Source organism: Phacochoerus africanus, chromosome 16 (genome assembly GCF_016906955.1).
Source record: "Phacochoerus africanus isolate WHEZ1 chromosome 16, ROS_Pafr_v1, whole genome shotgun sequence".
NCBI classification, from domain to species: domain Eukaryota; kingdom Metazoa; phylum Chordata; class Mammalia; order Artiodactyla; family Suidae; genus Phacochoerus; species Phacochoerus africanus.
Genome location: NC_062559.1, coordinates 8,144,200 through 8,157,097, shown reverse-complemented (window position 1 = coordinate 8,157,097; position 12,898 = coordinate 8,144,200). Strand labels below are relative to the sequence as shown.

The following is a 12,898-nucleotide window of genomic DNA, read 5'->3' as shown; positions in this document are numbered from 1 at the left end:
AACTTGTAGAGCATTTATTTTTCCAATATTTCTCCTGAGATCCGACAATATTAAAAAATGAATCTAGGAGTGCCTGCTGTGGCACAGCAGGTTAAGGATTGAGCATTGTTTCTGTGGTGGCTCGGGTTTGATCCCTGGTGCGGCACGGTGGGTTAAGGATCTGGCATTGCTGCAGCTGTGGCATAAGTCACAGCTGCAGCTCAGATTAGATCCCCGGCCTGGGAACTGTCTAATGCAGTGAGTGTGGACAAAAAAAAAAAAAACCCTAAAATGAGCTAAAAACAAAAATCAGACTTCTTTTAGAAAATTTATTTATTCGATATGTTTTTAATGAAGTTCTACTATGCTCCAAGGACTGAGCTTAGGGCCTACGTGTTCAGTGAGTAAAACACCAAGAGGGGGCATTATTAATAATAACTTGGGGTAACAGGTGTATAACCATTATTGTCCTGAACACGCTGGGAAATATGATCACTCTTCTAGGAAATTCATACTGCAAAGAGGAGAACTGTCCAAAAATAACCCTAGGAGTTCAGCTGAGGTTGCCTAGACAACAAGTAATCAGTAAAAGGATTTCTTTCACCACTTCTTTCACTTCTGTGAAGTACTTAGGTGTTTCATATAAGCTCAGTTCCTCCAGAATCAGTGACTTTCTCCTTCTAACACTGGGAACTAGAATGTCTAAGGCCCCCCAGTGTTGGTTACATGGTCTTCGCAGACATTTCTTGTAATAGCTGGCTTCCCAAATTCAGATTTTATGGCATTAAGCAGACTTTATTTTCCTGCTGGCAAAGTTGCTTTCACACTTTCCTTATAGGAAGTGAGACCAATAGGACAAGGTAACGTCATTGGCGTACAGTGTACACTGTGAACCTAACAGTGCCCTGTTAGGTCCCTCTGTGTAGTCATAGGAGGGCAAGGAGATACGTTGCATTTCTCTTGTTGAGATACAACCTTTCTCTTACTCCAGTAAAGCCTGTTCCTAACTCAGACCATGTGATAGTATAAAATTTATCTTTAATCCTGTTGCATGATAGAGGGGTATTTAGAAGAGATTCCCAGTATACAGTAATATTAAGTTTATATTTTGTTGCAGTTGCACTGAGAAGCCAGTGAAGTGCTTTAAGTAGTGGAGTGAAATAGAAGAGAAGAAATGAATTAGGAGGCTATGGAGCAGTTCAGATGAGAGTGTGTGGTAGCTTGGACCAAGATGGAGGCAGTGGACATGGAAAACCATCCACGTTAGCCACATGTAGAATATATGTATGTATACAGGGTTTGAGGGGAAGCCTTCAGGATTCTGATGGGATGCTTACTCAGACTTATTACTTGCTGTCATACATTCTCTAGGTAAGGACCTTAAGGGACCTTGAAGGTTGCCCTCCACCTAATATATATATATATATATATATATATATATACACACACACACATATATTTTTTACTGATCTCTCAACCTTGAGGGCTGCCCTCCATGTATATGACATATATATATGCGCGCGCACACACACACACACACGTGTATTTTAACTGATCTCTCTGCTATATGTATTGGACTCTGCTGATTTCCTTCTGTGTATTTCAGATTAGTGAACTTTGGTTGGTATAAATGGATTTGTCTTGATGGCAGTCTGAGTATACTCCTAACGTTCATCAACACAGATGTCATGCAGATTAGTTACCCGAAGCAGGAATGATGCAGAGACCTGGACCATGATGTCTGAATCCCTGTGGAGAAAGTGTAAGCATAATGAGAGGGCAGCTGTTAGGAGAAGGCCCTGTTGGCCTGCTGACCCGTGTTTTGAAGTGTGTTCTCTCAGCTCACACTCTTCAGGGTCTCCCAGCTGAAAAATCTCAGCTACTGTCAGCAGGTCCCCTCCATGTTGGGCTCCGTCTCTGAGTGGCATTGTGGTATGGTACCCCATGTTCTTAGCCTTGGGGTGCTGCACTATCTGTTTATGGTTTCCCTATAAGTTGTTCATAACTTTGTAAATAATCCCTTTTGAAAACTCTCCTAGAATTACCCAGTTTGTGCCAGTTGTTTCTTGCCAAGGCCCTGACTCATATACTTACTTTGGTCCTTCACTCAAAAAAAGGATTGAGAGCAAGTTCATGAGCTCTCAGCAGTCTTTCTAGATACCTGCAGCCACGATGAAAGATCCAGATATCCAGTACAACAGCTCTAGTATTGATCCCTTCAACAAACCATGTCCAAAGCTACAGGCTTTGTAGAATTGGACTTAGAATATATGTATGGTTATTCAGTGGGCTATGGTCAACATACATTTTGGAAGCAGCCATTACTAATGCTATGGTATTAGTTATAGTGTGATAGGTTTAGTATTTATGTTAAGAAATGGGAATGGTTATAACTACAGGTTCATAATTCACATCACCAGTACCTCGTGGAATGAGAGCAGTGATGATGATGATATCCAACAAAGCCCTAGGGGAAGCTCAACTCTGGTCACCAGCTGGTGTGGTAAACATGAGAACACACTGTCCTGGGAAAGAATCATGAGAAAGAACACATGAGAAATATAAGAAAAATTACCGTTAACCCCAAATGGCTCAATAACAACTTAAAAAAGGTACAAGTTCTAATTTTGGAAGGGGTGAAAATAATAGGGCTTGTAAAAACATATGCTTAAATATGAAACGGTACGTGAAATGCATCTGCTGTGTTGTGCGTTCTAAACTTTTTCACCATAGGATAATTGGAATGCACGGGTAGAAGAATCTTATTAGTGTTATTTCTTCTTAGGAGGGGATGTAAGCGGTGTCATGATGACATACTGAAGCTGTAGAAGTGAGGCCATGAGAGAAAACTGGAAAGGGTTGGTGGTAGGTTGCAGAGTCAGCCCTACAACTGGTCTAAGGTTCTGTTACAACATTCCCAGGGACGGTCAGGAACTGGCCTTATTCTAATTCTATGGCATTTGGGCCAGGTTGCTAAAAAACTGAGGCTGAGTAAGGAGGACTGTGTTTATGCCTGAATGTCTCTGCAGTGCTCTGAAGCCATGGTGAATGCTATATAATGCCAAGACTGATGAGGTCCCCAGCTCAGATGAGTGGCCTCTTGGTCTGTATACCTCAGTCTGTTACTGGATAATATAGTTGGATTTGGGGGCATTGTTTCTTTCTTCCTGGTTTTTTTTGGTCTTTTTAGGGCCATACCTGCAGCATATTGAAATTCCCAGGCTATGGCTCCAATTGGAGATACAGCTCCTGGCCTACGCCACCGCCATAGCAACACAGGATCCAAGCCGTGTCTGCAACCTACCCCACAGCCCCCAGCAATGCAGGATCCTTAACCCACTGAGCGAGGCCAGGGGTCAAACCCACATCCTCATGGATACTAGTCAGGTTCGTTACCCCTGAGCCACAACGGGAAACCCTCGGCTTTGTTTCTTGATGGCAATGATTTCTTTCTCCACCATTCAGGTCAGTGTTTTCAAACAGTATTTACAACAACTCATTGGTAGTTTATAAAATCAAGTTTGTGATATGCGAGTAGCATTGAAAGAAATTGAATAGAAAATATCAGAGAGCCACACATGAAGAAAGGGGAAATATGGTTTTGAGAAACCTTTGTATTCCCAGTATAATATGTTTATACTGTATACATATATTTAGATTGTGACACACGCTTATATGACTGTATAAAAAGTATTACTGTCGGTTATGGTCACAATTTGTGAAGCACTGTTTTTGATGACTAAACCTTTGGTTGACAGATGGTGTCTGTGTGTCATTTCTGTCTGCATGAACCATTACTGACATATCAATACAGTGGTCATGCCTGCCGAAAGATAGCTTATATTCTCTGCTTCATTACTGCTATCATTTAAATATTCAGGTAGTTGAGAATTTCCCATTATAAGGCTCACGAGGGAAGAACTTGTAGCCCTCTCATGCAAGGGGCACACTCTGAGAGGGACACTTTTAAATTCTAATCCAGGGCCATTGGTACAAACTTTTTCTGTTTTATGAACTTAAACTTCCCTCCGAGATGACTTTCATAGTGGCTTGTAGTGGAATTCTGATATTTCCCCCTTTCTGTATGTGTCTGAGTCCTCCCTCCTGGGTAATAAGACTTCTCACTCGTCAGAGTGATTCTATGTGACCCTTCCAGTGTCGCCTTTTCACTCTGGGTGGCACGAAACCCAGCTGCCTTTGAAACTGAGTCCAATCCTCCATCTTCTTTGTGACTCAGACCTCTTCCTCCTCTGTGTGACACTGGACACTACTCTATTTGCATTTTAGCAAAGAGCCTCTGAGTTTAGGTCATAGAGGGAATGTGACAATCCGTGTCATCTCTGAAGAAGACAGACTAACCTGGAAGAGCCAGAGAGGGCTGGCTAAACTGTGCTCTACAGCAGAGACTAAATTGGGCAGAGACAAGAGACAGGCACGGGGAAGCAGAAGGTAGAGGTGATTCACAGAGAGAAAGTTCAAATCAACAACAGATTGTTCGTCCACAGAAAGATCAAAGATCAGGTCTGCCGAATAAGCTGACATGTCGGGATTCACCGAGTGGGGCTTTCTCGTTCTGACTGTCACTGAGTTCATTCTGGGAATGCTGGGGAATGGTTTCATAGGGTTGGTCAATGGCAGCAGCTGGTTCAAGAACAAGAGAATCTCTTTGTCTGACTTCATCATCACTAACTTGGCTCTTTCCAGGATTGTTCTGCTGTGCATTCTCTTGGTTGATGGTGTTTTAATGGTGTTCTCTCCCAAACTACATGATGAGGGGATAGTAATGCAAATTATTGATATTTTCTGGACATTTACAAACCATCTAAGCATTTGGCTTGCCACGTGTCTCAGTGTCTTCTACTGCTTGAAAGTTGCCAGTTTCTCCCATCCTACATTCCTCTGGCTCAAGTGGAGAGTTTCCAGGGTGGTTGTATGGATGCTGTTGAGTACCCTGCTCTTATCATGTGGCAGTGCCATCTCTGTGATCCGTGAATTTAAGATCTATTTTGCTCTCAGTGGAATCGATGGATCAGGCAACGTGACTGAGCTCGTTAGAAAGAAAAGAGATGAGTATAAACTCATCCATGTTCTTGGGACTCTGTGGAACCTCCCTCCCCTGATGGTGTCTCTAGCCTCCTACTTTCTGCTCATCCTCTCCCTGGGGAGGCACACGCGGCAGATGCAGCAAAACTCTACCGGTTCCGGAGACCCAAGTACTTTGGCCCACAGGAGGGCCATCAAAATCATCCTCTCCTTCCTCTTTCTCTTCCTACTTTACTTTCTTTCCTTTTCAATTCTGTCATCCAGTTATTTTCTGCCAGCAACTAAGATGATTATGAGGATTGCAGAAGTGATTACAATGCTATACCCTGCTGGCCACTCATATGTCCTCATTCTGGGAAACAACAAGCTGAAGCAGATGTTTGTGGAGATGCTCTGGTGTGAGCCTGGTCATCTGAAGCCTGGATCCAAGGGGCGCTTTTCTCCATAGAGCAGCACAGGGCACAGGAGAGAGCTTAGGGGTCCTTCAGTCTACCCCAAGGTTGCAGGGCTCTTCCTGTGCACCAGTTCTGCAGTGTCAGTAGGAGAAACAATACTGCTTCATCCTGTCCCACCCAGGGACCCTTCTCATGGCCTCTCTCTGTATGGTCCTTTTGGAGAGAATGAAATAGTCTTTGGAAAATGTCAGTATGGTAAAACAAGCACTGTACAAACATGGGGTTGTATTTTGATAACTACGAACTCAGCATAGTGAGCTGGTTGTTAGCTTTAATTTAAAGTTTATAGTGATAGCGATGCAGTGAACCAGAGGAAAAGAGCAAAAGCACCGCAGTCCCACAGACACAGGTTTACATTCTGGTTCTGTCCCTCTCCCAAGACTCTTTGGCCTTGGGTGCATTACTTTAATAGCCTGTTTGCTCCTCTGTTCCCCCCATTTAAAAGTGTAGATTGTGAAATCAACCTTAAGGGATTTTAGAGATCCCTGAGACAACGTATGCCATCATCTTAGCACATCGTGTTGTGGAAGCGTTCAGTCGGTGAACGTTATGGTCCCTGACAGTGAACTGTGCAGCAACAGCAAGTCCCACAAGATACCAGTTTCCTGTGTGATGACAAAAGCGGTGGAATGAAAATCAAGACCCTTGATGACAAGCTCCCAACCCAGTTAGGTGGTGAAGTCATTTTACTTCAGTTTCCATAGTCCTTTGCATTTCTCTCTCATTTTACTAAATTTTAAGTAATTTTTTAGATTGGGCAAAAAAGTCCAAGTAGTTTTTTTTTAAAAAAAGTTTTAATTAACCAAGATGTATATCTGCTTTTAGCATTTCAGAGTCTTATTTTTAAAATTCCTGTTTTTGTAAGTGTAGTCACTTTTGTTTTAATAAGAGTATGTAGGCATCGATTTCCTTCCTGTCACAGAGCAGTGCTGACAAGTCAGTGAGAATATTAGTGCTTGAGAGCCCACACTTGTAAACATACTTAGAACATATGGTAATTCTGAATCTGGATTTCCATCCCTAATGAGGCTCTCAAGTAGAAAGTTTTGTGGCTAAGAATGTAGATCAGATTGCTGGTAGGAAATAACTAGCTTCAAGGTGTGACCCCACCCCGATGAACTAGGTAGCCCCAGAGAAGTTTCTTAACCTGTATTGCATTTTCCTCATTTGTAAAATGGGAATAGTAATAGTATATCTTTTGTTTTTCTTACAGTGGCTTTTTTCCTTTTCTTTTTTTTTTCTTTTTATGGCCACACCTGTGGCACATGGAAGTTCCCAGGCTAGGAGTCGAATCGGAACCGCAGTTTCCAGCCTACGCTATAGCCACAGCAATGTAGGATCCGAGACACATCTGTGACCTATACCACAGCTCAGGGCAACACGGCAACGCCCGATCCTTGACCCACTGAGCGAGGCCAGGGATCGAACCTGCTTCCTCATGGATACTAGTTGAGTTCTTAACCTGCTGAGCCACAATGGGAGCTCTAGTAATAGTATATTGTCTATAGGGTTGTTGAAAGTAATTAATGCATGAAAAATGCTTGGAGTCTCACATGGGGTAAATGATCAATAGATACTGCTTTTACTATTATTGTTGTTGAGCGTTTTGTGAAAGGGGTTACATTTTGACATAGCATGAAGAATCACCACATTATTTGGCATTTGGTCTTACATAACCAAAAATTAAGTTTTGTATTGTTCTGTTTTCCATTTCCAGAGTGGATATACATAAGGTTCTGTATATCCATTTCCATAATTATAGGAACAAAATGTCTTTTGATTTGCATTGTTTGTTTTTGAATTGAAACTTGCCTTTGGGAACTGCTAGGAAAATTCCTAATTCTGACATAACATTCTCTTTCAAAAAATATGTTGAAAATTAAAAGGATGATTTAATATTTAGTAATAATTCATTAAAATAGAAGCATTCTGAAATGAGTGCTTCTGTAATTAATTAAAAAAGATCTGTCTTTCTTTTCAGCACAGGGAAGTTTAACTATGGAAATCCATGTTGTTTCAATTGACATCTGCTTTGTTTACTCTGAACCCTGCCCTTTTTATGCCCCAAGGCATATGGAGTTCTGGGCCAGGGATCAGATCTGAGCCTTAGTCACAACCTAAGCTGAAGCGTCCATAATGCTGGATCCTTAATCCACTGTGCTGGGCCAGGGATCAAACCTGCATCCCAGTGATCCCAAGACGCCTCCAATCCCATTGTGCCACAGCAGGAACTCCCTCTGAACCCTGCTCTTTAATTCATCCTCACCCAAGACTTAAGATTCTTAAATCTTGAACACTTGTTCCTACTTGCTCTCACTTTGATAACTTCTAGCTCTGAACCTTCTGTGGTTTTGTTTGTTTGTTTAGCTCTTACTTGAATTCCTGATTTTGGCTTCTGCCTCAGGTGTGAGAATGTTCCTCTCTTTTAATTGAATTTAGCATCTTACTAGAGATTTTGCCTTGGCTGTTGTTTGTCTCTTGGTGCCTCTGGCTAACTTCTGAAGGATTCCTCCCTTCTCTTTCTACCGTGGCCTGACAGATCCAGATGTAGTGTGGTGAACTTGGAAAGTGACCACGACTCTTTATTCTACTAGAGTTTGGAATGTGAGGGTGGCCGTGTGGAATTCCCTGATCGGGAGACCGCAGTGCTCTTCCAATTGGCTGAGTGCGGAATTTCCTCTCCTGGGAGTGATGAGGTCAGATTCCTCAGTGTGACATCCCCAACCCCTCCCCAGTTTCCTCTTTCAGAAAATTTGAAAGTGACTTCTAGAAAATCTGAGACTTGTTGGTTGACTGCAGCAGTATGTGGACTGCCCTTAGTTGAAGTTTAGGGTAGGAGTGGAGACATGGGTCTGAGTGGTGAGTGAGTGGCTGAGAACAGGAGTCTTTTTCCTGGAGGCACAGGGAGGGGCAGTTTAGCTCTTTGGGAGAGGGTATGGTTTTCAGAATCCACCAGGGAAAATCCTTACTCTGCCAGCTCCTCACAGAGGCCCAGGCTGTGAGGAAGAATTACCTATTAAGGCCTCGCTGCCGTTTTTTTGAGAATCCCTCCATGGGGCCATTTTGTTTGTTTTGTTTTGCTTTCAGTGGATTAACTTCAGTTGCTAAATCTCTTAAGATTATTAAATCTAGCTGTTTCATGAAGCCCAAAGCACCAGAGCAAGGCTTTCCCCCCACCCCCACCGTGACCAGGTTACTTGAGTCAGAGTATGGGGAAAAGGATCTCCCCTGCACTGGGAGTCCCATTTTATGCTAGAGCTTATTTCTGTGGCCATGTGTCTCCTCCAAGCACATCTATTCTTTGGCTGTATAGCAGGGGCTTTGACACATGAAGCAGTATGGCAGTAGCTCATGAGATCTTCCAAGTTTCCATCAGGGCCCCTAAACTACTTCTCATTTTTGGTATTCTCTGACCTCTTGGGCCAAGTCCATAGATCCTGATGCTTAATGAGATTGAACCATAGTTTGGGTCTGGAAAGATTATAAATGAAAAAAAAGCCACAAAAATTACATTCCAACATTTCTTAAACAATGTCCGTGCTTCCAGTGTTCTTTATCTTACAATATCCCTGCTATTTCCCAGGTGTTGATGAGCAGAGCTGTCTCAGGGATCCTAAAGCTGTGTTTGGGAGTTCCTTGATTTACATGCAGCTGTCCAGCTTTCCCATTGGAAATTTTGCCAGCTTTGCCGAGGGTTGATTGACCATAGGTGTGTGGGTTTATTTCTGGGCTCTCTATTCTGTTTCATTGATCCCTATGTCTATTTTGGTGTCAATACCATGTTATTTTGATTATTGCAGCTTTGTAGAATTGTGTGCTTATGCCTCCAGCTTTGGTATATGTATTTCTTTCCATTTTAAACCTTGTTTTCCAGTTGATTTTTTATTTCTTTGTTCTTCCTTCTTTTGTTTTTCCTTTTGTGATTTGATAGTTTCCCTTGTGTTATGCTTGAGTTCCTTTTGTTTTTTTGAGAATCCATTGTATGTTTTCAATTTGTAGCTATAAACCCTGGTTTTTAAATATGGAACATTTAAATCTTATGTCTTACTCCATGTATGATTATTCTATTTGAATGTGTATTTATATTTCAACTTAATTACTTAAATGTAGTAATCTATTCTATAGATAGTTAAGTGGAAATATTTGCTATGATATAATCTTTCATTGTTGTCTTGCTTGTTCATTCCATGTAATCTGTTTGATCTGGGCATATCTCTGTCAGTGCCATTAGCTTTGTACAGAAAACTAGGTTCTAGATCAGGGAGCTCCTCCAGGCTTGCCTTCCTGTCATCATTCCTGGTTTTTTGTTTTTTGGGGATTTTTTGGGTTTTTTTGTTTGTTTGTCTGTTTGTTTGTTTGTTTTGGCCCAGCCTGAGGCATGTGGCAGTTCCCCAGGCCAGGGATCAAACCCACACCACAGCAGCGACACAGACTGCTACAGCGGTGATGATGCTGGATCTTTAACCCGCTGCATCACAGGAGAACTCCCCTTTTACCTTTCTTTTGGAAAGGAATTTACCCTCCTCTTCTGGGCCTGGACCTGATAATCTCCGTATCTTAGTTCCTTCTTATCTAGTCATATTTGGATTTGGCAGTAGGGCTTTCTATGCATTACCTTGATATTGGTTTGGTAGCCTGTGTGTAGCTGCATCCAGGATTGCACCTTGGCCTCACCCAACTGCTGGTGTGGATAAGAGTTACTGTATTCTTGCACTCACTCATGGTCTTTGAGAATGTAATTTGCCGGGCATATTATTCCCTTTACTAAGAAACTACAGAGAAATTGGGCAATGAGATGTCTATCTTTTTGGCCCACAAAATATAACTGAAGCATTACTGTGTGTCTAGTACCAGAGTCCTTTGATTGACAATTACATGCCTGAGGGAAAATAGCCACATGTGATCTAAGCATAAACCAGATTTATAAAGGAGACATTTGAAATGACTGACATATCTTTTTGAAGCCAAAGTAGACCACGGAAAATGATTATGGCACAAATCTGTATAGGTAGCTGGGGAAGAAATGAAAAGTCAAGAAATCGTCATGAAAGGATGGAATTAGTTGAAAAAGGCTTTCTCCAGGAAGTGTAAGATTCTCAAACTTGATCTAGTAGATAACTGTCAATCACTGTAGATGCTAAGGAATGGGAAAGTGATGTTGGTATGGCCAGAATGACAGATGGGGAAGACGGTTGCAGCTTCAGCAGCTAAGAAGGGAGAGAGAAGGTCTGTGGGTGTGTGGGGGCCGGGGGGGGGGGGTGGCTAGGAGTGAGGCACGGGAATTCCCCCCATGTTCTCGGGCTGTGATGAAGAAAAGCTGCTTTCACTGTGAGACAGTGAAACAAACATGCCGGGCTGTAACTCTGTCACTTGGATTTTAGCATTGGATCTTATCTTGGATCTGGACCTAACTCCTCTCTAGCTTTCCTTCTCCTGGAGAATGGACTCCCAGGTTCCCCTGTTTTAATTAGGCATTTCTAAGGAAAACAGCATATGAATGAAAAAATAGTAATTCAATCCCTGGAAGATTTGCATCTCAGTAAAAGCAGCTGGCTCTTAGACCTCTAATGGCCTGTTTGCCACACTGGGGGAAATTTGAAAAGGCAGTATCCCTCCTGGCTTGGTACTGGTGCCTGTTTGTGCATTTCAGTGTTTCTCCTGCTCCCGGCATCAGCACCACAAGTGCTGAATCCTCAATGAGTGAAGATGCTTCGGATACTCTTTTTTTCTTCTGTTATTATCTCAGCAATTTTGACGTTTGTAGGACTCATTGTGAATCTGTTCATTGCAGTGGTCAATTATAAGACTTGGGTCAAGAGCCACAGAATCTCCTCTTCTGATAAAATCTTGTTCAGCTTGAGCATCACCAGATTTTTTATATTGGGACTGAATATGCTTTTATTCATCATTCCAAATACTATAAGGTCAGCCTATTTTTCCACGCTTTTTCTGACCTGTTGGATGTTTTTGGACTCGAACAGTCTTTGGTTTGTAACCTTGCTCAATGCCTTGTACTGTGTGAAGATTGCCAACTACCAACACTCCATGTTTCTCCTGCTAAAACGAAATCTTTCCCCCAAGATGCCCAGGCTGCTGCTGGTCTGTGTGCTGATTTCTGCCTTCACCACTCTCCTGTATGTGGTGCTCAGACAGGTAGCACCCCTACCTGAATCCGTGAGTGGAAGAAATGGCACAGCATTCGATATCAACGAGGGCATCTTGTCCTTGCTGACGCCTTTGGTCTTGAGCTCCCTTCTCCAGTTCATCCTCAATGTGACTGCTGCTTCCTTGGTAATCAACTCCTTGAGGAGGCACGTACAGAGGATGCACAGAAATGCCACTGTGCTTTGGAACCCCCAGACTGAAGCTCACGTGGGTGCTATGAAGCTGATGATCTATTTCCTCATACTCTACATTCCGTACTCAGTTGTTACCCTGCTCCATTATCTCCCTTCTTCTGTGGCAGTGGATTTGGGAGCCAAGTCCATTTATATTATTATTTCCACCTTTTACCCTCCAGGACATTCTGTTCTCATTCTTCTCACACATCCTAAACTGAAAACAAAAGCAAAGAAAATTCTTCGTTGCACTAAATAGTGGGTTTTCAGTAAGAAAATGGTGGCTGGGGTCACCTCAGGGGGGGCAAGGTTTCCTTTGCTGCCAGTTTTCCCAATGGTCTGAGGAATTCATTCTTGTAATTGTCTGACTTTCCAGGCCTTCGACTGTCTGTATGTTATGTATGTGTATTGGCTAATATTTTAAAATTAGGCGCTTTCTCTAAGGAACTTCTTTGAGGCCTTGCTTAGCATGTGTTTTACATGGGCATTGCGTTCCTGGGCCGTGGAAATCACCACCTTGGTCCACTGGCTTCTGAAGAATGGTGGGAAGTTCGCCCAAGTTAAGCAGGATGTTAAGAGTTCCCATCATTAGTTAAACTTTTGAAGTTTAGCTGAGGGGCCCTGAGAAAGGGCTCAGCCGTGACTGAATGGTCATTGGGGGCCCCTAGACTGGCTTTTAAAGCACAGCAAGAGGGTGCCAAGAGAAACGGAGGAAAGAAAAGTTTCAAAGAGAGAAGAGAGGAAAGAGAAATACCAAAGGAAGTACATGTCACTGTTGCGGATGCATAGAAACAGGGTCTTTGACTTGCTGACTGGCACGAATTGAGGGGTTACTGACAAGAAAGATTAGGACTGAATTTCTAGGCTTGCTCTGGAAAGAAAGGAAGGGCAGGGTTGATGGAAAGTGAATAGGATTAAAGAAGCCCAATCAAGGATGCTTTCAAGGATCTTCAAATCCAGGGAGCTAATCTAAGGTCAAAAGCAAGTGCCAAATAGTGAAGTCAACACACTCTGAGTGCCACTTTACAAAAGATTGTACCCCCTCCTGTGGTATGGAATGCAGTGGAAAGCTAAGAGGAGTCA

At 42.6% G+C, this 12,898-nt stretch overlaps 2 protein-coding genes across 2 annotated transcripts; both read left to right on the top strand.

The window, feature by feature from the left end:
- The first annotated feature begins 4,459 nt into the window (after positions 1–4,459).
- On the top strand, positions 4,460–5,470 carry TAS2R3 (taste 2 receptor member 3). Its single transcript, XM_047763033.1, has one exon. It carries the CDS (start codon positions 4,520–4,522, stop codon positions 5,468–5,470), a length of 951 nt encoding a protein of 316 aa, XP_047618989.1. The 5' UTR covers positions 4,460–4,519.
- A 5,713-nt stretch (positions 5,471–11,183) lies between these two features.
- On the top strand, positions 11,184–12,074 carry TAS2R4 (taste 2 receptor member 4). The gene has a single exon (XM_047763841.1). It carries the CDS (start codon positions 11,184–11,186, stop codon positions 12,072–12,074), a length of 891 nt encoding a protein of 296 aa, XP_047619797.1.
- The last annotated feature ends 824 nt before the right edge of the window (positions 12,075–12,898 follow it).